The following is a 25878-nucleotide window of genomic DNA, read 5'->3' as shown; positions in this document are numbered from 1 at the left end:
AAAGAATTTCCTCTTCCTCGTCCACACACACCTTTTTCTGAAAGAGCTCTTGCAGAAAAAGGCTTCTTCCTCCTAGAAAGAGGTTTACCAATGACAGAAAAACCCCTCTGTTCTTTTGATTTTCTTACAAAAGAACATGATTGCAGTGTGGATGCAATTGAAGCTTTTTCAGAAAAACTGCCATTTTTCTGAAAAAAACTCTGTAGTGTAAGACATACCCTTTAGATACAAATTTACCTCTTAAACATCTTTCACTTCAATACCAAATTTATCTCCCAGTCCATCACACATAATGTTGATGTCATATCACTATTACTGAAAATTGACTCTTGAAATTTTGAACCATTAAATTGGATTTGCATTCATTCTCTACAAACCCCACACACTGAGAATTTCTTCTTGTTAGGTTTCCGACTGCTGGGTCAGTTGCTATTACCCATACTCTGTCAACACACACTTAGGCAGGTTGAGAGTTATAAAAGAATTATGCATACCTCTCTCAAAATATACTCTGGCAAATGCATCTGATTGCAATGGCAATTTTATCTGAGTACAGAAAGATTTGCCCCAAAGAGACACTATGAGATGTGGATACAAATGCTTGCAGACTGAGTCACATCTGTATGATTCTGGAATTTGGACATCTCTTCTGTTCCCTGTTACACAAACTATAAGACACATTTTTCTCTTAGTTATACTATACTGTTCCTCTCTATTAAAATAAATAGAATATTACCAATGTAACTAGCAGCAGTTTCATCCTGTTTTCTACCACCATTCTGGTAGTGTTTAAAGAGAAATGCATTAGCTTCCAAAAGAAACAAAGACTTCTGTACAAATGAATCCCCTAACCATTTTGTTCCAGATTCAAAATGGTATCAGCCATGATTAACATATTTATTATGTTCATAAGGCGCCTGAGATGTTGTGCCTTCAACCCATATTTATTTCAGAGTTTATAATATCAGGAACTCTGTAGGAGATGCCCAGCACCTTACAGAATTGAGTCTTAAAAACATAAACGAAGGCATTAATATCAATTTGGTATAAAATCCATTTCTGATAGTAGAGTACAGGCTTTATTTTTAAGTCTTTTGATCAACTATAAATTTATATCACTTCAAATTGGCATTTCCTTTTACCACCTACTAGTATTTAAAATTGGCAAAACAGACACCATTGGACATCTTTAAGTAAACTGATATACATGATGGAGTTGCCTTTAGCAATTCTTCTTACCTCACAAAGTCTCCTGTGACTGTTCACTCTAAAGTTCAATGTATCGTCCTCTGATGATGCCAGCTAGGTAAATTGCCAAACATGAAATCTCAAATCCTGAATAATTACACAGTGTTAATAATCCAAACTTCTGACTAAACAACAGAAGAGGCAAGAGGTTTCTAGGGGTACATCTAAACTACATCACTTTTTCGATAAAGAGATATAAATTAGTGGTAATTTCTCCAATTCTCACACTGAGCAAAGCATTTAAGTTAATGTATTCCATTTAATGAAGAGTCAAGAACTTGTGCTGCAAATAACAGATCAGATATAATTGGAATTTTTCCACCCCACTAACCTATAGTACATCAATAAAAACAATATGAATTGAACCCAAAATCCAATGTATTTGCATTTCTTAATTTAGTGTTTAACTAATTTAACAATAGTAACAACTTAATTCAAATTATTATCTAGAGCAAAAATTAAAAAATGTTTTAAAAGCCATTAAAGATTTGATTACATTTCATCTAAATTGATAATAGCTTTCTTTTCAGTAAATGCCTTTTTATCCTCATCCCACTGAAATAAGAGGTTACTTACCTCGTAACTGTAGTTCTTCGAGATGTGTTGCTCATGTCCATTCTGATTAGGTGTACACGCGCCGCGTGCACGGATTCCGGAGCTTTTTTCCCTTAGCAGTATCCATAGGGCCAGCAGGGAGCCCCCTGGAGTGGCGCCGGTATACCGGTGCATATATACCCCTGCTGGCCCTCCCACCCCTCAGTTCCTTCTTGCCGGCTCCTTCCGACACAAGGAGGTGGGTGGGATGCAGAATGGACATGAGCAACACATCTCGAAGAACTACAGTTACGAGGTAAGTAACCTCTTCTTCTTCTTCGAGTGCTTGCTCATGTCCATTCTGATTAGGTGAGTCCCTAGCCGTGTCCCCCCTCCGGAGGCAGGGTCGGAAGGTGACTAACTATTATTTTATTATTCTGCAGAACACAGAACTGCCATCCCGATGGCAGCAACCTCCCTGGCCAGCTGCGTGATTGCATAATCCTCTGCAAAGGTGTGCACCGATGACCAGGTTGCTGCCCTGCAGATCTCCAAGATCGGCACGCAGGCCAGGAACGCCGCCGACATTGCCTGGGCTCTAGTGGAATGTGCTGTTATGCGCGGCGGTGGTCTACCCGCGCCCTCGTAGCACAGTCGAATGCAGGAAGTAATCCACGAGGATATACGCTGCGCCGAGACTGGCTGACCACACATCCTTTCCGCCACTGAAATAAACAATTGAGTTGACTTACGAAACTCTCGTGTCCTATCTATATAAAAAGCCAACGCCCTCCTAACGTCCAGGCAGTGCAGAGCCTGTTCCCTGGGCGACGCGTGTGGCTTGGGGTAAAACACTGGCAGGTAAATATCTTGGGACATGTGGAAGCGTGAGACCACCTTGGGAAGAAACCCCAGGTGTGGACGCAACCTCACCTTATCTTTAAAAAACACCGTGTAAGGTGGTTCTGAGGTGAGAGCCCTAAGCTCTGATACCCGCCTGGCCGAGGTAATGGCCACGAGGAAAGCTACCTTATAGGACAGATGTATCAAAGAGCATGAAACCAAGGGCTCAAACGGGGGCTTCATAAGGGCAGTCAGGACCAGGTTAAGGTCCCAAGCCGGTACCGGAGGCCTCTCATATGGCATCATCCTGTCGACTCCCTTTAGAAACCTTTTAACCAAGGGATTGGCAAAGATAGACCTTTGGCACCCCCGGCGTGGAAGGCCGCTATGGCCGCCAGGTACACCCTTAGGGAGGCTGTGGCCAGGCCCTGTTTCCGCAGCTATACGTAGCTGGAGGCCCCCCGTGGCATAGGCCTTCCGGCCAAGTAGGTCCAATCTCCTAGGCTCCTTCACCTTCAGGGTAGGACCTGGAGGCCCTTGGTGCTCCTTCTGCCCAACGGCCTGAACCACTATGGATCCCGGAGCCGGGTGGGTAAAAAGATGCTTGTGCCCCTCCTGGGGTACATAGTACCTTCTCTCGACCCCCTTCTGGGTCAGTGCAATGGAAGCCGGCGTCTGCCACAGAGTTTTAGACAGCTTGTCCACCATTTTATTCAGTGGGAGTGCCACTCGACCAGGGCCCGCTGCCACTATGATGTCCACCATAGGATCTAAGTCCTCATGAACCTCCTCATGCTGGACCGCAAGATTGACCACCAGCCTTCGGAGCAGCTCCTGGTGCGCCCTGGAGTCCATAGACGGGGGCTGGGGTGCGGGGTTGGCCAGGGCCTCGTCTGGTGAAGATGATGAGAACTCCCTTGAGGGGATTGCCTCCTCCTCAGCTATCTGTGCCCTGGTTCCCCCTGGGCAGAGATGTCCACATAGGTTGCGCCTGGCTGGGACATAGCCCCCTGCCCCTGACCAATAACCGGAGGTCTCGGCATCGCCACCATAGACGAGCTGCCTCCAGGTGGGGGGGGCTATCAAGGGGGTGGCGGACAGAGTGCTACTCCTTCGGGATGACCCCGCTGCCGGCCCCGTAGAGGGAGGCCCCTGGGCCTGGTGGTATGCCCAGGGTGTCCAGAAAGCCCACTGGGGTTGCCCCTGCCACTGCTGCTGGTCCACCGGCTCCCGGTGAGATGATCTGACCGACGAGCGGGACCTATGACGGGGCCGTGACCTATATGAAGATCTGGCCGAAGCCACCGACTCGGCCTCCGACTCCGAAAAGTACTCTGATGCTGACCAGGGAGGGGCCGATGAAGCCTGCACCCTTCACTGGGCTGCCGTGGCCGATGGCTTGCCCCTGTGCACCGCACAGGGTGGAGGCCTTTGCTGCGGTGGTACCGCGCCCAGCTGCATCTGATAGGCCGGTACATAACCCTCCGGTGCCGTCATGTGCAGCGGCGCTGCGCTCTGCTGCTGCGCTCCCAAGGAGTAAGCAGGGATCGGTGCCGGGAGAGGCATCAGCGTCGGTGCCGTGCGGGGCGCCTGCTGTGGCACCGCAGGTGGCGCACAGTACGGTGCGGGGCCCTGCACCGCCCAGGGGGCCGTCTGCGGCACCGGACCCTGCACCGGTGCCGTCGGCGCCGCAAGCGCACTCGCTCCCGGTGCCGTCGGGAAGGGACCCGGGGTCGGTGCCGGTGTTCGTCCCGGCTCCGAGAAAAACTGCTGCTCGGCCGAGGCCCGCCCTTCACCCAGAGGGTCCCACGACCCGGCCATAGCCTGCTGGGGGGCACTTGAGGCCGGTGGCCGGTGCCGGCGCGGTCCGCTCCTGCGGCACCGGGCCCTCCCCTTCATCCACAGCCATGTGAATGAGGTCCCGGGCCGCCTCAAAAGTTTCTGGGGTGGAGGGCCGACGGACCTCTCCTAGCCCCACGGGCTGCCCTGGGCTCTTGCCCTTGTCCGGGCTGCGCCTCTTTTTGAAGGACTTAGAAGACAGGTGATCCCTCCTTAGGGCGCACCGTCTGGGCACTCCTCTCTACCGAGCGTCCCCTCGAGCTCTTGGAGGCCCTCGGCACCGGTGACTGCGATCTGTGCCTCGGTGCCTTGTTGTCCGACGGGGGTGCCGCCGACGGTGCGCTGCGGGCATAGTGAGGCCGCTCCTCGCTCTGAGGCTGCAGTGCCGACTCCATTAGCAGGAGTTTCAGCCGGGAGTCCCTTTCCTTCTTGGTCCGGGGCTTAAAGCTCTTACAGATAGAGCAGCTTTCAGCTCGATGGGCCTCACCCAGACACTTTAAGCAGTCGGAGTGGGGATCTCCACAGGGCATAGGTTTAAAGCCCTGGGGCCCTGGCATGCCCTCCCCTCACGGGAGGGTTCCACTGCTCCCTTAACTAACTAAATATTTAGAGCACTTAACAACTACTTAACTCGATAAAAACTTCAACCAGAACTATAATACAACAGATAAGAAATAAGCTGCTAAGAGATAGGCTATCAGCCTGAAGCATGCTCCAGCTACTGTCACGGGAGGTAAGAAGGAACTGAGGGGTGGGAGGGCCAGCAGGGGTATATATGCACCGGTATACCGGCGCCACTCCAGGGGGCTCCCTGCTGGCCCTATGGATACTGCTAAGGGAAAAAAGCTCCGGAATCCGTGCACGCGGTGCGCGTACACCTAATCAGAATGGACATGAGCAAGCACTCGAAGAAGAACATGAAGTTTTCTCTGTGCAGCCAAGCTTTAGACAAACCTTGTTAGATCTACTGGCATTATTTCAGGCAATTAATTAATAAACAGGGAGGGGGGGTTAGGAAAAACTGCAAAGAGTGGCAGTAAAATGGATAGAGCTGCTTTTTAAAATACTACATTCAATTGAGATAATTGCTCTTATTCAGACACGTTCAAGAATGCAAGTTGGCTAGGGATAGCCTATCTATTACTTAACATTTCCTAGGCATTCTTGGCATGACTGTTAAGTATCAGAAACTCAAGTTGCACCAACTGCTACAACAGAGAAAGAGATATCTTCCTATATCTCTAATTGTAGTGGTAGAGTGATAATTAACAAACGTTCCCATTAAAAGACGTTAATTAAATCAAGGGTATAAATATGTATGCATTAATTTAGAAAAGTATTATCAAAACAATATTAAAATGTTTGAAGCCACATTTGGAGTTAAGGTCCTGCAAACTACCTCAATTCTGACCTTGTTTCCATTCCTGTTAATTGACAATGCAGTAAGGACCCTGGTGTAATCACAAGTATTAAAACCAACTTTGCCATATTAACAAATGAAAACTTCATTCCTCAGAACGTTTCAGCAATTGCAAACTCTTGGCATCTTCAGCCAATTTTTATATAGTAGATGTGGTAGAGATGAACATCAGGCCATATGGAGAGGCTCTATGGATGAAGCAAATAAAGTGGACAAATTTCAGAGCTTAGTAGAAGTAGTCACAGCCCGATTGCCTCACTGAGTGACACCAATTTACTCCACATCTCAGTTTAGTGCAACGTGTTTTCTAGTCCATTTCCAGAGAATGGATAAAGTTCACTAAAAAGGAGCTTTCTAGTAAATTTTTCAAGACTGCTCAAGAGTTTGGAAATTAAGGCCACAATCTTACACACCGGCATCTGGCATTCACATGAGAAAGTGGCCAAATCACTGGGAAAACTTGTAATAATTATAAACTTAAAAAACAACAGATGGTCTGGTAGCACTTTATAGACTAACAAAACATGTAGATGGTATTATGAGTGAAGTCATCTGAAGAAGTTGGCTGTGCCCACGAAAGCTCATGATACCATCTACATGTTTTGTTAGCCTATAAAGTGCTACCAGACCATTTGTTGTTTTTTAAGTTTATAATTATTACAAGAGTTTTCCCAGTGATTTGACCATATAAATGAAAGTTCTCTGCATATGCAAATTATGATACATGCCTCTCTGAACGTAAGTGAAGCTCAAGGATGGACAGCCATTCCATCTCTTTCAGACCACTACTAGAAATTCAAAGCATCTTAAGACAGTTAGGGTGTAGCTGTAGGGAGGACCACTTGTTCTGTAAGAAAGCAACTTAAGGGGGATAATCATTAGGTTCTATCTCAGTAACCATAATCTATGAGCTTTATGAATATACACACTACGCAATCCTAGACACTGCGCACGTCAAGTACGCAGTAGATTGCAGGGCTGCTGCTAGTAGGTCAGGCTTCTGTACCAGATATGGACTGGCTATAGAGCTCCTTTCTCAGAGAGGTACACCAGATGTGTTGTCCATTATATTCTTCAACGACTACCAGGCATATCTGTTGTATGCTTAGATAAGGTATGTTAAACACATTGACAACTAGTGGCTGAACAGTTTAACATTATTTTACAATCCTCTCCATGGTGCAGATGAAACTGGACCTGAAAAAAGTTTCCTTCCTGGCTTAGTACCAAGAGCTAGTTATATAATTTGAGGTAAGTAGTCAGGAGCCCAGTAATGCTATAATAAAATTTCCTCCAAAGAGAGAAATCTATCAGCGTATTTAGGGAACATCAGAGTAGTTATCACAAGTTCACAGCCCCTCATACAGCTCTAATTCTAAATAGGACCTACAGCCTGTAACAGACAGATATCTCCTGCCTTCATTTTAAAAAACAGACCTCACAAGACTAAACAACAAACTATAAGTAAAATCTGACCCAAAAGGACATAGAATAAGAATAAACCAGGAGGAAAACATTGAGGTCATTATATAAGATCCAAAGCTTGCTGCATCTTGGTGTTGAGAAAGACCACTCCCCCTTTTATACCCTCAGCACCTCGAGGGTGAGTGGGGGAGAGATCCCACTGGACACTGTTTTCCAATATGTTCCAGAAGCTTCCTGATCACAAAAATGGGAATACGCAGAGACCACATGAAGAAGAATGTACAATTTCTCTAAAACACAATTCAGCAGTACTTCATTCTAGCATTCTACTTTAAGGGCCAAATTCTGACCTCAGATGCTTATTGGGACTTCTGTGGGTACCCAATATCCACATCCAAGAGCAAAATTAAACATTTAGTAATTAGCTTCGATATCACAATGTCTGGAGCACAAGTGTTCAGTCCTTGGTAAGTTATTTAACTAGAAACATTCTTAATTGGAAGAGATCATTCAAGCACTTCTCCTTTCTCATTACCAGTATATTTAGAACACAATATTGGAAACAATTTTTGGCTCCTCTTCAAAACTGTAAAAAGTTCAATTTTGATCAAAATATATACAAAAATAAAATGTTTCAGAAGTGACAACCTGAGGTAAGAGCCCAAATCCCATGGACTTACACTTGTGAAAATTGAACTTACGTGCTTTCAAAAATTTTACCCTAGATGTACATTTAAGCAACTCTATGAGATCAGCAATCACCTTCTCGCATACTGTTTATAGAGCTGCCATTACATAGGTTGATTCTGGACATTAAACTACTATTTGTATGTTCCAAGATGACCACTGAATAGACTGAAATAAGTTATCTAATTTTCAGAATTTCTATGCTTACAGCAGCTCAACCCAGGGAGCTTATTTGGATGCCTAAATAAAGATTCCTACATAAGATTAAAAACTAACTTCACAACAGCCCCTGTACACTGGGTAAACAGACTGGAATAGTGAAAAGGAGCTCTAATAGCCCCAATTCTGATGAGGGGAGAATCTCCACCCCATGCCAGAGTCACAAGAACTGAGGAAGACATCCACAGGTTGTCTTCCAAGAACCCTAGTCCTTTCAAAACCCGACAGAAGGCAAATTGGGGGAGAAGACAGAAGAGGATGGGGCTGGATTACAGCTCCCAAAGCCTGCATGTGCTACAGGGATTCTCATTTGTTGCAAATATACCAAGCAGCCCATTAGCTGCCCACAGGGGAATACTGTAAATTAAACTAGCTCTCAAAACTGGTGGTGTCTTTCTTTTTACAAATTAAAATTGAACATAATTAAATATTCTAAATAATAAGTGTTCATTATAAATATAAATAGCAAACATCATTATACGTTGGGTAACAGATTGACTTGAACACGATTTGGTTATCTCTAGAATCTAAAATTATGTTCAATTGATTTATCATTTAGAAAAGCTCCAGGATATTTATATATGTACGTTATTACTGAGAGAAGCTTTCTGCAGTGTTTTTGTTCTGTTGTGCTGTGTTCAGTAGATTAACATGGGCTCAAGGAAAGATTTCTAATAATTTTTTCACTGATAGTTTGTCGAGGATAAATCAATTTTTAGCACCATCACTCTGCTGCTAACATAAGATTACAGAACACAAATGGGCAAAAAACACCCTGTGAATGTAAGACATGGAAGATAATTGTCCTATTATACCTGGCATTGGTGAGGCCTCAGCAGGGGTACTGTGTCCAGTTCTGGACAACACAATTTAAGACCAATGTGGACAAGCTGGATAGGGACTATAGGAAAGCCACCTTTAAGAGGAAAGGTGAAAAAAAATGGGCATAGTAAGTCTTGAGAAAAAAGACTGGGGTCAGGGAATAACTGATAATAGTCTTCATACAAAAAGGATGCTGATCTGTTGTTCCCCCACGCCCATTGAAAGTAGGACAAGAAACTTAGTCTGCAGCAAGGAAGATTTAGGTTAGATATTAGGAAAACTTTCTAACAGTAATAGTCAAGTATTGGAACATGTTCTCAAGAAAGGTTGTGTAATCCCCAACACTGATGGTTTTAAAGAAACAGTTAGACTAACGCCTGTCCGAGATAGTCTAAGTTTACTTGGGTCTGCATCAGCACAGGGAACTGGACTGGATGACCTCTCAAGGTCCCTTGAAACCCTATAATTATATAAACCACATCCCAGTCTGAAGGAACAAAACCATGAATTCATCTAAATTCCATTTTATAAGTAAGGAAAGAAAGCATATGGAGGAAAGGGTATGATTCCCTTTCTATAAAGACATTCTCTTGGGCCAACTCTGGGTTTGGGAAGTTGTAAAGCACTTTGAGATCTATAAATTAAAAGTGACATATAATGTGACAAGTGCACAAAAACCAGGACACCTGAGATGAGAAAATAGGGAATTAAATCTGACCTGTTTGTGACAATTGGAACAATAGGAGAATCTCTGGGGGAACTGAGTGGAGCCCAATTTCTTTCGTCACATGTAAACAAGAAAAACAGAAAAGACGGAGGGTCACAGGAAGAAAGTTTAAAGTAGTAAATATGTACAGCTTAGCCAAGTAAGAACTACAATAACTGTAGTATTTTATGAATGCTATAAGCATCCAAGAAGGGGAGGTACTTACAGTGCTATGTGGAGGTTTAACTAGAAAAAGGGGGTTTAAAGAAAAGATTAAAAAAAAATCAGAGGGGTAGCCATGTTAGTCTGGATCTGCAAAAGCAACAAGGAGTCCTGTGGCACCTTATAGACTAACAGATGTATTGGAGCATAAGCTTTTGTCTTTGCCCACGAAAGCTTATGCTCCAATACATCTGTTAGTCTATAAAGGTGCCACAGGACTCCTTGTCGCTTTTATGAAAAAAAAAATACAGGCTGAAAGCTTCCTAACAGTGAAATATTTTATGCAATGGAATACCCTAAGAAACAAGGAATAGGGACCACATCACCAGAATCAGCTAAAACTTGACTGGAAAAAGTACTAGCAAATACACTGGAGAAAACACTCCCTAACAGATTGCAGCTTCCTAGCAGACTAAGTACACAGACAGCCTCCCAAAAAATGGTCATGCTAGGGCTGTGTCCAGACTCAGGGGGGTTTTCGAAAAAAGTAGCCTTTTTTCGAAAAAACCTCACCTGCGTCTAGACTGCAGCTGCGTTCTTTCGAAATTAAATCGAAAGAACGCGGCTTTTCTTTCGATGGCGGTAAACCTCATTTCACGAGGAAGAACGCCTTCTTTCAAAAGTTCCTCTTTCGAAAGAAGGCGTTCTTCAATGTAAATAGGGCTTCTTCGAAAGAGAGCATCCAGACTCACTGGATGCTTTCTTTCGAAAAAGCAAGCCGCTTTTTTGAAAGTTCAACGTGCAGTCTAGACGCTCTCTTTCGAAAGAGGCTCTTTCGAAAGTATCTTTCGAAAGAGCCTCTTTCGAAAGAGGCTTGCAGTCTAGACATAGCCTAAGTGAATAATGTACCCACCAAAACAGAATTTAAAAAAAAAAAAATCACTCCCCATCTGAGCATGTCACATTTAAATACTCAGCATTGTGCTGACTTAACATTAAAGCAATTGTTCAGACAATGACCATCTTATCAATTGTCAAAAGACAGACAAATAACGCAGTTTCCAGTCTCTTTAAATGTTCAGAATTTCTGTTTTAGATGCGTTTCCTTTCTGACGATAACGAGAGAAGAACGAATTCCCAGCAAGACAATCCATGCAAAAAATTCTAGTGCACAAAGGCTGCTTCCTATAACACATTAGGTCACTTCCTTGGCAGGTATTTTATCTGTAATCTTCTAAAAAAAATGAAACTGACTGTTACTTCCCTCTACCAGATTAAAAAACAGCTGTTTGTGTGGAGTAGGGGGCTCAAGGAATTAGTAATCAGCTAACAAACCTTTTGACCTCCAGGTCACTGGTTCAAATCCCAGCCCTGGTCAATTGTGACCAGAAGTCATTGCTACCTGATAGATGTTTGCTGGCCTGTGAGATACAAGATATGGTATGCTGAAAAGCTGGTTCACACATTACAGCTAGGACCCTGGTGTGCTGTTTCACTGATAAAGATTTGGGACCCTCTGGATTTTTGACACCGGCTTCATATTAATTAAAGGCACAATCTTGTTCCCACTGAAAGTAAAACTAACCTCTCTCAATTCTAGAGCTAACAAGCCTCTCCCCACAGAGAACAGCTGAGGTGTATTAGCAAAGGGCACTGTAGGAAGCCTGCACTGCATATTTAGTGGTTAAATAGAGGCTTTAGTTGCTTTCAAAAGCACTACATTATCTTAAACTATTTTAAGTTGTTTTCATTTACTTCCCCAAGCAATGGTCCTCAGACACAGGAGCCACCCACACACATGCTGCTGAAACAATATCTGAACTCTGAGCAACAGCAAGAAACAAGTAAGCAGCCAACACAACATTTTATTATTGATTTTCTTTGAGAAATGTAAATCCTTCAGGGCAAAAATATCACTTTAATCTGTATGCAGATAAAAAATGGCTCCATCACAGGGTTCCTTATTTCGGCTAGGAAAGAAGGCATACGTAATTACAGCTCAAGCAGCCAGATTCTTCCCCAATGAATGTAACATCAGTACTGTACCTTTAGGAATGAAGGTATTCCAAAAGCGTGTGATAATTTATGAAGTAAGAAGATAGATACTGTTTCCTATAAACAAGACAAGTGATGGTAACTATAGGCAAACACAGAGGCCATTGAAGGTTTTACCAATAACTCACACTGACCCATTATCAAGAAATTCTTGTTTATAGGCTGAAGGAAAAATAGCAAGAAGAATGCAGAGCCAGGAAGTCACCTTATAATCAAATGGGATAATCCATGTCACACTGTTGGAACTTAATGACACAGCATCATGAACAATAATCTGCCCAAATGTCTAATCTCCTCCAGGAATATTTTGTGTAGCTGTCTTACTACAGTATAGTATGGTTTCCCTCCATTTTCCTACTCACTGCTGGGAGGGAAGATGGATCTCAGCAGCTATGCTCAGCATTTTTTCAGTAGAAAGAGGTAAAGTTTTATAAGAGTCATAGATGAGACCTCAAAAAGAAGCCAGCAGCTCTCAAATCACAGATCAGTATCACTGCCCTAGACTTGTTTAAAACACAAGGAGAGATATTACCTTTCAGCAAAGGTTGAAAACATTATTGTAGAAAGGAGGGAAAATCCACTGGATGCACTGGACTTTGCCCTCCCCCGATCTCTGTTTGGATTCTTTTGAAATAGAGAGTCTCAATCACATTGCTGCGACAATGGCAAAGTTAAACCCTAGAACGAGCCTAGACTGGTGCACTCTGATTTTTCTTATAACTAGTAGATGTCACTATCCTCTTTAATCAGTCAGAAGAAATGCACTTTCACAGATCTCAAATACAATTAACTCGTGGCAGTTTAGAAAACAAAATCTTCCATGTTTTTAGCAAAAGAGCAAAAACTTGGGCGTGCCAGGTACCAGAGTCATCAATATTTAAGCAACCAAGTGTACTATCCACACGAGTAACATAACATAAGCAATGGATTTTCACATGTAGAGGATAGTGCAATCTCTCTCTCTCATTCATATATATATATATACACACACACACACACACACACACACACACAAAATATTTGTGCCTCTCTCTTGTGTGAGTCTGTCTGTCTACGAGTCTGTTTGTGCAAGAACTCCTCCTAAATGGTAAGAACTAGAACCACCAAATTTGATATGCAGCTTCCTCTAACCCTGTCTTAAAGCAAAGTCAGGATTAGGTTGTGCCAGGAAACCTGAGTGGCAGGATGCTATTCTCAGAGTCACCACTGGGGGCAGCCGCACCACAAAGAGCTCACCATCTCACCTGCCACCGGATCAGGTAAGTGGCCCCTTACCCCAAACCCCTACTCCCTCGGACCCAGCACCACGCTGAGAAGAGCCCCTCTGGCCCATTGCCATACTCTTCCCCTCCCCCCCCCACCAAAGAGCACTGCTTGGGGCTGGCAGTGCAGAATTCCCTCACTAGGGGTGTGTCTAGACTACATGCCTCCTTCGACGGAGGCATGTAGATTAGCCAGATCGGAAGAGGGAAATGAAGCCGCGATTAAAATAATCGCGGCTTCATTTAAATTTAAATGGCTGCCCCGATCTGCCGATCAGCTGTTTGTCGGCAGATCGGGGGAGTCTGGACGCGATGCCCCGACAAAGAAGCCTTTCTTCATCGACACAGGTAAGCCTCGTGAAACCAGGTTTACCTGTGTCGATGAAGAAAGGCTTCTTTGTCGGGGCATCGCGTCCAGACTCCCCCGATCTGCCGACAAACAGCTGATCGGCAGATCGGGGCAGCCATTTAAATTTAAATGAAGCCGCGATTATTTTAATCGCGGCTTCATTTCCCTCTTCCGATCTGGCTAATCTACATGCCTCCGTTGAAGGAGGCATGTAGTCTAGACACACCCTAGAGGAGCCACCAACCCACCTCCCCACAGCATTGCCAGGCTGCTCAGCACAACCAGCCAGCATGCACAGCCCCCCGCAGACCAGGTCTGGGGATCGCCATCAGGAGGCATGTGTGGCATCCCCCAACCAGGGTAAATCTTCTAGTATGTAATAAATACAGACAAAGGGTCTTAAACATAAGTGTTTTCACGTAAAAAGCTCCAAACAGTATATCCATCTCCATTATTCTTCTGATGACAGATAGTGAGAATCAGACTCCTAAAAACCTAAACTAATAATCACACTACAACAATGTCAGAAAGCTACAGTACTATACCGCCCTGCTGGGCACTTTTGAATACACAAATGTCATTATATTTATTGGGTCTGTGAACATCACAGTAACTCCCTCCCCATACCTCCTGCCTTGTGTACAGTTTTCTTTCAGTATCTAAAATATACTTCACTCAGCTGGCGGCAAGCATAGGGTTCACTCCCTATATTACTTATTTTAGCAAGGGACACTGACACTAACACTGGATTCCCTAAAACCAGGATAGAAACCCTGGTTGGAGCTCCCTAAAATGGTAAGAATCAGCTAAATCGTTTATCCCCAGCTAAAGTAAGAGTCTTACCTTGCTTCTGCTGACATTAATGCAAATTTTATAATTGACTTCCATGGGAACAGGACAAGTACTTGATTACCCTCTTAGAAGCAATACAGGTTGCTCAACCAGTCTGAACCTACTGACACTTTTAAAGCAGCTGTGATATTGTACACAATCTCCTGACACACACCATAGTTTTCTATAAAAGTCTCATAGTTTTGGTTTTAGAGGATATATAAGAGGTACCAGTGCTTTATCACAACAGATCCCCAATCTATACATCAGACAGGTCTAGGATCTGGTCGCTGAACTCTAATTGTTGAGTTGAGATTAAATTTCAAAGACGATGGGACAAAACAGAAGATATTTACAGTACAACCAAAGCCCAGAGGAAAAAAGGGAACACAAAGTCTTCACCTTATCTCTGCAGATCGCTAAATCAGAGAATATAAAGAACAGGAGCTGAGCAAGTTTCCGTTGTTTGTTCCAAGTTAGCAATGCTCTACCTATGCCCCAAATAAATAATCCTAACAGGATATAGGGTGTTGCTCAATCATTTCCCTTTAAATCTGAGAAGGATTGGAACAACTGGAAAACAATGACAAACATATTAAAGCCTTTAAATCATGACAGATACAAGGTCTAACATCTCTCACAAGCATCACCTGATGACTCTCCCAGTTTTAAAAAGTGTTGACATACAAAAAGTATATATATGTTAGTTTTAATTAAATTAAATCACGAGATGGAATCTACCGCCCTCTCCTGGTAAATAAACAAATTGTATACAGACATCTCTCTCTCTCTCTCTCTCTCTCTTAGCAAGTACAGGGTTGTTCTAAGACTTCTACAAAAGTTTTTTTTTCCAGTATGAAATGCATCTAAAGTTTAGATAGGTGCAATTGGAAACACAACTAAATAAACAAGCTATGAATTCTCAGTGTGTCTATGGTTTTTCTAGAAACTGGTGCTGCAACAGAAAGAAAGGGGATTTTCGTTTTCCTGTAAAGTTGATAAATTAACTCATAAAATGAAAGTAAACTAGAATACTTATCCAGCATTAAATCTCCTTAAGTCAAAATAATGTGTGTTGTTCATTTAAATCATTATTCTATGGCGGGGATAGGAATGAGGGGTTAAGTATGCAGGCTACCCTGGGGAGAGAGGACAACCCCAGTGCTCTCTCAGGGCAGCAGCTTGGGGCCAGATGAGAAATTCCTGCCCATGGCTGCTGCAGGGGGCACAGCTGGGGCAGGGGTACAAGTGCCCTGGTTGGGGGCCAGACAGACAGACACACACAAACAGACAAACTCTCTGAAATATATAATAGATAGCCATAGTCGTGCACAGCACATTTCATTAGGGTGTTAAACCAGGGAATTTTTTTTTTAAAGGTGAACATTTATTGAATACTCAATCATAAAGGACATTATTTATTCATCAAACAAACTAAAGAAACAAAAACTTAACTAAACTTAATTTTTTTTAAATGAACAACTAAACTTTACTTAAAAAAATACAAACTTAAGTATGGGACATTGTACTACTTAGTTTGTTTTTTACATGTGCAATTCGGCACTTATTGCATAATACAGCAATCCATATTTTAAAACTAAAAGAGCATATCGTGCAATTAAATTAAAACGCAAAGCCACTTTTTTTTTTTTTTGACATTATAGGGTAACCAGGTAGTCTTAAAAAAAATACTGGACACACTTCATGGGGGAGGTGGAGAGGGAGGAGGGACCAGCCGGGAGGGGAGCGGGACTGGACAGGAGGAAGGGGGGGGCGGGAAGCAGAGCTGTCAATGGGGGGGGACAGGGGCTGGCCAGAGGAGATTGGGGGGCAACCAATGGGAAGCAGAGCTAGTCGGTGGGGGTCGGGCGGAGTGGGGCTGGCCGGGGAAGATCGGGGGGAAGAAAGGGGGGCCACCAGCAGGAGCAGGGCTGGCCAGGGGAGCTGAGGAGGAGGGGAGAACTGGCTGCTGGAAGCAGTGCTGGCAAGGGGTGCAGCGGGGTTGGCCGGGGAAGATTGGGAGGAGGAACTGGCTGGCGGGAGGTAGAGCTGGCGGCGGGGGTTTGGTACAGCGGGGCTGGCCGGGGGAGATCAGGAGAGGAGGGGAGAACTGGCCGCCAGAAGCAAGGCTGGCGGCGGATGCAGTGGGGCTGGCCGGGGAAGATCGGGAGAAGTGGGGGAGAACCAACCAGCCGGTCAGAAGGAGGCGAGGGGGGAGGAGCATATCAGCCACTGGGGAGTGGGCAGTGCAAATCCCAGGGCACTCTCTCCCTCTTCCCCCCTCCCCCGGCACGGTCCAGGTGAAGCGCGAGTCAGTCTGGCTGCAGCTCCAGCACACGCTTAACCAGCGCACAGGAGCATGGACCGGGCTGCCCTTCCTCCTCACACGCAACCAGGGCTCCCAGCACCAATTGCGCCCCACCTCCCAGCCACTCCCCATGCCAGGCTTCCAGGCGCCCAGTCGGAAAACCAGAAAATACCAGACATTGCACATGTCCAGTATTTTCTGGATTTTTTTACTGGACAGAGCCCCAAAAAAACAGACTGTCCAGTAGAAAATTGGACACCTGGCAACCCTAAAACATTATGCACGCCAGTGTAGATGGCTGTGCCTTTCTCCATCTCTACCATCCCAATGGGGTTATAGCAGTCCCAATCTCTGGCCCCTTGCTGCCCTACCCTGTGGTCATTCTACAATATAACTCCCTCCTACTAGACCTCTCTCTTTCCATTTTATGAGAAAATCAAATTCCACGTATATGCCATTGTCCTGGCACAACCAAACCCTGATCCCGCTCTAAGTCTGTGGTGTCCAAGCAGTTCTGAAGCAGTAGCCACTATAACGGATACTGCCATAACAAACTAACCACACCCTGGCAGAAGGGATGCTTTCTGTAACTCAGCAGCTATCTCTCTAGTTAATTGAAAAGCAGCATTTGTAGGGTCTGATCAGGATCCAATCCAGTCTGCCTCAATAGGACAACTATGACTGTAATCCAGCAGTAGGCAAGATATGACCCGTGGGCTGGGCAGGGGCGGGAGACTTCGCACGCTCCCCCATCCGAAGCCTCCAATTGGCCTAGGAGCACAGTAATGAATGAAGTCTCCTCCCCTTGACAAGGACATACCCCTTCTGTCCAAGGCCCCGCCCTTCTGCCTAAGATCCTGCTGCTTCTGGGACTGGCCTGCAACCACTGCCAAAATTGGTGAAGTGGCCCCCCTACAAAATTTATTGCCCACCCCTGCTGTAATCCAAGGATCAAGGGCAAGGGTAGGGCAGATCTAAATTCCCAACAATTGAAATCAGCTGAGACAAGGTGGATGAGGTAATAAGTTTACTATTGATGAGAGAGACAAGATGACCAACAGAAGTTGGTCTAACAAAAGACATTACCTAACCCACTTTGTATCTCTACTATCCTGGGACCAACACAACTACAACACTGCATACAACTACACTGCACACCATCGGAATTCAATTTAGCAGGTCTTTACTAGACCCACTAAATTGAACCCCAGAAGATTGATCTCTGGAGTTCTGATCTACCTCTAAGTATAGACAAGGCCTAGTAGCTTGCTCAAAGTCACACAGGAATTCCTATGGCAAAGCCAGGACTTGAACACAGATGTATTAATCTTAAGTCTATTGTCTTAATTAAAAGACCATCCTTCTTTTCATTTAACAAACATTCTAGTTTAAAAGTTATTAGTGAAGACTAATATTTTGAAATAGCCAGAATACCTCAAGAAATAATCTTCAGACTGACTCCGAGAGACTCATCTCCCCAGTTAAAACTGGTATATGCTAAGAATCAGACTTCTATTTGCATAGCCAAGAATGTCATTTAACAAGAACCTAAGTCAAAATTCACATCAGTTTCTGTACCAGTCAGACATGATAAAGTCAGAACCACTCTTTTTAGTAATCTTTGGTTCCATTACCTCTGATGGGTTTTTTTAATCACACTTACTGATTTTATATCCCAGCTTTTCAGCATGAATCCTCTTGGCCATGAACTGTCCTTCAATTAAGGCTCGTATCTCCACCTCCTTTGGAAAGTCTGGAACCTGTATCAGAGGAATACATTCAATTAACATGCACCTTATATAGTATACAACACAAGGCTGGAGTCTGGTTTAAAAAACCTCCACAGATTTATAGTTTCATTGTCCTTGTCTTCACCTTGAAGCCTACAGTCACAACTCTGCCCCTACTCGTCAGTTACATACACACAGGACTTCTAGAAGCTCATGACAGACAGAATATAGCCCATAACCTTGGCACTGTTGGTAAATCTTTCAATCTTCAAATCAGTGCATGATAGGGTGTGTTTCTAATGCCAGTTGTAAATTTTTCTGCATTCACTCCTCCACACCAACAGCTGCTTATAACATTCTCCTCAAGTACATTATCTTCTCTGGGGTACATTAGAAAAAAATTAAATATACTAAGTAATGTCATACGCAGAAAAGTTTAAATTTGTCCTATGTCTTTAAAAAAAAAGGAAACAAAAACGAATCCTTTTCACTGATTCATTCACTGTAGTAAAGAGAGATTTCTCCCTTGTAAAAAACAGTTGCTTATCTTACAGTAACCATTGTACGAGATGTTCTGTGCACGTAGATCTCACTCATGGTGCACATGTGCCCTCTGCATAGGAGTTTGGCCATTTTGTCAGCTCTGTCCACTGTGGATCACATATGCCTTTTTCACACCCTTAGAATCCCTCCCTGGGGCATAAACAATAGAGCCTATAAGTTAGTTCTTTCACCACCCAGAGTACAGATTAAGAGTCTCTGGGTGGCAGGGACGGGGGAGAATAGGGAGTCATGGGATCCACATGCAGAGAACACCTCAAAAATAACATTTACTATAAGGTAAGTGTGGAGGGGTGTCTGCCCCACACTGGCAGAAGGGATAAAGCCACTCTGGGGAGGCCATTCAGGAGGCAGCCAATTAGGAAAGGGCGGATAGAAACAGAGAATAAGAAGGTTTAGAGAGACAGCAATCAGGGCCAGGATGGGCCATATAGGAAGGGCTGCTGAACAGAGAGCTTCAGTCACTCCCTGGGGTTTGAGGAGGGAGAACTGGTTGCCCTGAAGGAGGGAAAGATGACAACCACATAGAGCAGTGCTGGACAAGGGCAGGGAGAAAGAGTGAGCTCCCAGCTAACTGCTGCCAGGCTGAAGCCTGCTATAAGGGCTATGAGGAAGTGGCCCAAAAAAACAGAAAATGGTGACTGAAGATGGCACAGAGCATGGCTGCTGACTAGAGGATCCGTGGATTGGGACCTAGAGTAAGTCTCGGTTTTGTTTTCCCCCTTGGCCCACTTGCAATTGAGGGAAGTGGCTAGAGTACAAACTGCAGCCTGCCACTGAGGCAAGTGGCTGGACAGAGGACTGCCAGTACCACAGAATAGGGAGAGAACCAAGTGGGGCACAGCCAGAGAGCCGTGTTCAGAAGCGGACTTCACAGTCCTGAGAGTGACATGGGTCCTGAAGTAATGGTATTAAGATGTCACTAGATGAAGGCGTATCGGTGAACCAGAGCCAATTCCCAGGATGGCCAGCAGGAGGCACTGTAGTGGTGAATTACACCCAGTTACAGCTAATATTTACAGTTTCTGTCTTAAAGTCTTTGTATGTGAGGATCTGGATCATGGTGTATAGCCCACAGTTCGGTTCCAGGTGGTGGGAGCCAGGAACTCATCTGAATAAAAACTGGAGAACTGCTTTCCTGACTTGTGCATCAGCTTCTGATGTTGCTAGCAGAGAATGACGACTGGTAAATGAATGCATTGAGGACAATGTCACTGATCTATAGAGTTCCACAATTCATTTTTTACTGAAACATGCCACCAATACAGCCTAGGCTCTCGTACAGCGAGCAGTAACATGAACTCAAAATAGAAATGTATTAATATTATACAATATTTGAAACAGGAAACAATCCATTTCAACAACCTTTGAGCAGAGATTGGGTTGGTTTGCCAAGTAAGTGGCCCATTGGCTCGATGTAGTTTCCCTTATTTAGCTCCTGGAAGGTCACCAGATTCTTTATTTACCTGAGAGTCTGCAGGTACAGCTGCTCGCAGCTCCCATTGGCCATGGATCCCAGCCAATGGGAGCTGCGGGAAGTGGTGCAGGCCAGGCTATCACTTCCCACTGCTCCCATTGGCTTGGAATGGTGAACCATGGCCAACTATAGTTGTGAGTGGTCGTGCCTGCAGACACTCAGGTATATAACGACTTTGGTGGTCCACCAGGGCCTAACCCTGGAGAAGCACATCAGACCAACCGGTCACTTATTGCCCACCTATTCTCTAGATGTATTGCCACATGTGATAAATAGTTTCAGAGATCTTCTGAATGGTCCTACAATATAACGGCCTCCTCTTAAAGTCCAATGTATGAAGTTTAGATTCACTAGAAGATGAATCTCAAGAGGGGGAGCCATGTTAGTTTGTAACTTTAAAAACGAGTAGTAGTACTGTGGCGTCTTAGAGACTAACAAAAATAGTGACATCACGGAAAAAATACAAGTTAAGTGAAAAGTTAGATCAGCATAGCTACAGCACTCAGGATTGTGAAAATCCACACCCCGAGTGCTATAGCTATACTGATCTAACTCTCAAGTTAGACGTAGCTAGCTCAAAAGCAGATAGTTTCTCTCACCCTAGCAAACTTTGTTCAGGGAGGTGGAGTTTTACAGTGAAAGAAAAACCTGTCCCATTGCCATTGGCTGTGTCTGCACTACAAGGATATGCAGAAATAGTTACAGCACCATAGCTGTTCTGCAACAGTTCCCATATAGCAGATGTTGCCTCCAACAAGTGATTTCTTTGTGCCCCCAGAAAATGGATGCCTGTGTACAAAAAACAAACCTTTAATCTCAGCTATGACATCCCAAGTCCCCTAACACAGGAGCACAATAAATAGATGTTGTCCTGTTTATAATGAGCTAGCTGGGTTCAAAGTCAGTACTGTAGATACCTTCAAACATGGGACTCAGGCCAGAAAATTCCTTCAGAAAATCACTCTTAGGACCACATCAGTATATGAAATCTAGAAGCAAGTATCACAGATGCAAAAGAGGACAAAGTTCTCAGCCCAGATAGGATGAACCTCCTTTAAATCATGAATATAACGTGATTCACTACAATATGGTAAATATATTATTACTACCTTGTTGTTGTCCCTGTTGAATCTGTGAATTCCAACAGCTTCAGGAGTAATTTCTATCACATCAAAATAGAAACCTTAAACCAAAGCAAATTAAAGAATGTCATGTTTTCTTCTAATCCAAAAAAACCTATCCATTTCAGAAAATGGCTAGAAAAATAACAAATATGTATAATGCCCATAAGAGTACAAAACTGTAACAGAGTGGAGCAAGAAAAAGTTTGATTTACTAAACTATAAATTTCAAATTTTGTACAGCATCTTCCAGACACAAAATAAAATCACAGAATGTTTCCTGACCAATTCTAGGCCACACGTTTATTGAATGAATTGTATTTCCTTTGATTTACTAAAACGTGTTTTTAAAAGCATCTCTGATGCCAGGCAGGCACCTTTAATACTTAAATAGAAATACAAGCCATGTAATAAAGACAAATTCAGCAACTCAGCCACGCTATGTAAAAGAAATTACCAATCAAATACCTATGTATACAAATAGTGTATATGGGTTACTAGAAAATAACTGGGTACTTAACTTAAATGAGTTTTGTTTTTCTTCATTTAAATTATCGTTCTGCGGTGGGGCTGGGAACAAGGGGTTACGTATGTAGGCTGCCCCTGGGAGAGAGGAAAACCCCAGCACTCTCTCATGTGAGAAACACCTGTCCATGGCTGCTGCACTATAAAAATTTCTGAAAGTTTTCCATTTTGGACTTTCCAAATTTTATTGTATTTTACTGTTTGTTCATCTTTATATTTTCATTATTTTTACACTGTTTCATGACTACTACTGTCATAAAATAATAGTTTAATTATTCTATGTTTTTATTTTTAAATGATTATAGGCAACTGTAACTTAGTGCTAACTGAAATCTCTTATCTGGTCTTGAACAAAGGGTCCCCTGTTTGTGTGATGATGAAACAATTTGACACTAAATACAAAGTACACACAGAATACTAAGTGTTAACTTATTCTCTAGATCATAGCATGTCCTCTGTGTGTGGTAATGAAACAGTACTATCCCGTTTTCAGTTGCCAAGATGGTTTCCAGAAGAAGGGGCTGTATTAAGTGGCCAATCAAGAGGAAGGCTAAAATTAAAATTAGTCTTCCAACTAAACAGAATATTTTTGGGTATGTTTTGGTACTCTCTCTTCCCCCCCCCCCCCCCCCCGCCAATTCCTTAACTCTTGGCCTTTATCATCACCTAAGTTTTCATTTCTATTACTTGTGAAATAATGATTGCATCCAAGCAAACCCTGGAGTTCCCAACTCGTGAAATAATGATTGCATCCAAGCAAACCCTGGAGTTCCCAACTTTGTCAAGGTTCATACCTAGGTTTCCATTGTTTCCCACAACCGTACATTTTAGGGCTCTGGAGAATTCGTCCCAGGAGCCTGAAGCACAGTCATCTCGGATCCTTTCTCTCATTAGAGAGCCATTCTTAAAACTAAAAACAAAAAACAATAATAATCATATATTCAAAAGCTGCATTTTCCAAATCATTTGGACCCCAGGTTATTAAAAAAGATTTTGATGCACTCTAGAGGATTTAGACACACAACTTTCACCAATATTAATTGAACATATGTCTAAATACCTTAGGGTATGTCTACACTAGCCCCTTAGTTCAAACTAGGGAGGCATTCGAAGTTGCAAATGAAGCCCGAAGTGTAACAGTTAACTTGAACTAAGTACTTAGGTCAAGTTAACGTTTGACTGCAGCGTGTAGCAGTGGGCAGTTAGTTCGGACTAGGGGAATTTAAAAATGGCACCCGGACGGGAAGATGCAAATAAGAACATAAGAACATAAGAACGGCCTCATTGGGTCAAACCAAAGGTCCATCTAGCCCAGTATCCTGTCTACCGACAGTGGCCAACACCAGGTGCCCCAGCTAGGGTGGACCGAAGACAATGATCAAGCGATTTTTCTCCTGCCATCCCTCTCCAGCCTCTGACAAACAGAGGCTAAGGACACCATTTTATCCCCTGGCTAATATCCTTTTATGGACCTAACCTCCATGAAATTATCTAGCTTCTCTTTAAACTCTATTATAGTCCTAGCCTTCACAGCCTCCTCTGGCAAGGAGTTCCACAGGCTGACTACACTCTGTGTGAAGAAGAACTTTCTTTTATTCGTTTTAAACCTGCTACCCATTAATTTCATTTGGTGTCCTCTAGTTCTTCTATTTAAGGAACTAATAAATAACTTTTCTTTATCGGCCCTCTCCACACCACTCATGATTTTATATACCTCTATCATATCCCCCCTCAGTCTCCTCTTTTCTAAACTGAAAAGTCACAGTCGCTTTAACCTCTCCTCTTATGGGACCCATTCCAAACCCCTAATCATTTTAGTTGCCCTTTTCTGAACTCTTTCCAAGGCCAAAATATCTTTTTTGTGGTGAGGAGACCACATCTGTACACAGTATTCAAGATGTGGGCGTACCATAGTTTTATACAGGGGCAGTAAGATATTCTGGGTCTTATTTTCTATCCCTTTCATAATAATTCCTAGCATCCTATTTGCCTTTTTGACTGCCGCTGCACACTGCGTGGAAGTTCTCAGAGAACTGTCCACGATAACTCCAAGATCTCTTTCCTGATTTGTCGTAGCCAAATTAGCCCCATCATACTGTACATATAGTTGGGGTTATTCTTCCCTATGTGCATTACTTTACACTTATCCACATTACATTTTATTTGCCATTTTATTGCCCAATCACTCAGTTTGGTGAGATCTTCTTGGAGTCCCTCACAGTCTGCTTCTGTCTTGACTATCCTAAACAGTTTTGTATCATCTGCAAACTTTACTACCTCACTGCTTACCCCTTTCTCCAGATCATTTATGAATAAGTTGAAAAGGACTGGTCCCAGAACTGACTCTTGGGGTACACCACTAGTTACCCCTCTCCAATCTGAAAATTTACCATTTATTCCTACCCTTTGTTTCCTGTCTTTTAACCAGTTCTCAATCCAAAAAAGGACCTTCCCTCTTATCTCATGGCCATGTAATTTACACAAGAGCCTTTGGTGAGGGACCTTGTCAAAGGCTTTCTGAAAATCCAAGTATACTATATCTACTGAATCCCCCTTGTCCGCATGTTTGTTAACCCCTTCAAAGAACTCTAACAGATTAGTAAAACAGGATTTCCCTTTACAGAAACCATGTTGACTTTTGTCCAATAAATTATGTTCTTCTACATGCTTCACAATTTTATTCTTTACTATTGTTTCGACTAATTTGCCCGGTACTGAAGTTAGACTTACCAGTCTGTAATTGCCAGGATAGCCTCTAGAGCCCTTTTTAAATATTGCTGTCACGTTGGCTACCTTCCAGTCATTAGGTACGGAAGCCGATTTAAAGGATAGGTTACAAACTACAGATAATAGCTCAGCAATTTCCCATTTTAGTTCTTTTAGAACCCTTGGATGAATGCCATCCGGTCCCGGAGATTTGTTAACATTACGTTTTTCTATTTGTTCCAAAACCTCCTCTAATGACACTTCAATCCGGGACAGTTCCTCAGATTCATCATCCACAAAGGACGGTGTAGATTCGGGAATCTCCCCAACGTCCTCAGTCGTGAAGACTGAAGCAATCATTTAGTTTCTCCACAATAGCTTTATCATCCTTGATTGCTCCTTTTATAGCTCGATCATCTAGGGGACCCACAGGTTTTTTAGCTGGCTTCCTGCCTCTAATGTACTTAAAAAACATTTTGTTATTTCTTTTTGAGTTTTTGGCTAGCTGTTCCTCAAAATCTTTTTTTGCTTTTCTTATTACATTTTTACACTTGATTTGACAGTGTTTATGTTCCTTTCTATTTCTCTCACTAGGATTGGCCTTCCACTTCCTAAAAGATACCTTTTTGCCCCTCACTGCTTCTTTTACATGGTGGTTAAGCCACGGTGACTCTTTTTTAGGTCTCTTGCTATGTTTTTTAATTTGGGGTATACATTTAAGATATTTAAATCCCGGGCTTCATTTGCAACTTCGAATGCCTACATTAGCCTCCCTAGTTCTAACTAGGGGGCTAGTGTAGACATACCCTTACAGTGCTTTAAAAGTCTCTAACTTGGTGCAACTGATGGGACAGACAAAGGCCTTCTCTTCTTCTTTGACCTTGTCATTGCCTACGGGCCAAACGATCTCCCTGGGAAAAATTAGAGCAGTCTCAGGGTTGTCCTAGGGGCCATTTCAACATCATAGGATCACATTTCAGTTACACACCCAGCATGTCACAGAACAACCACAGTTCTTCCCATCTATGAAAGAGACATCTCCAGATAC

General features: G+C 43.4%; 1 protein-coding gene across 4 annotated transcripts in view; it reads right to left on the bottom strand.

Annotated features, from left to right (window-relative positions):
- The window catches only part of XYLB (xylulokinase), a 125784-nt gene that overhangs the window by 59240 nt on the left and 40666 nt on the right, over positions 1 to 25878 (bottom strand). For all 4 annotated transcript variants that reach the window (XM_075922826.1, XM_075922827.1, XM_075922825.1 and 1 more), the window contains exons 13-15: positions 22919 to 23034; positions 21588 to 21661; positions 18374 to 18470 (exon numbers count right to left, since the gene is read on the bottom strand). In XM_075922826.1, the coding sequence (XP_075778941.1) occupies positions 18374 to 18470; positions 21588 to 21661; positions 22919 to 23034 (287 nt within the window). The remainder of the gene's footprint in view (positions 1 to 18373; positions 18471 to 21587; positions 21662 to 22918; positions 23035 to 25878) is intronic.

This window comes from Pelodiscus sinensis, chromosome 2 (genome assembly GCF_049634645.1).
Source record: "Pelodiscus sinensis isolate JC-2024 chromosome 2, ASM4963464v1, whole genome shotgun sequence".
NCBI classification, from domain to species: Eukaryota; Metazoa; Chordata; order Testudines; family Trionychidae; genus Pelodiscus; species Pelodiscus sinensis.
The sequence above is the reverse complement of the archived record's forward strand: the minus strand, read 5'-3'. Positions and strand labels throughout refer to the sequence as shown.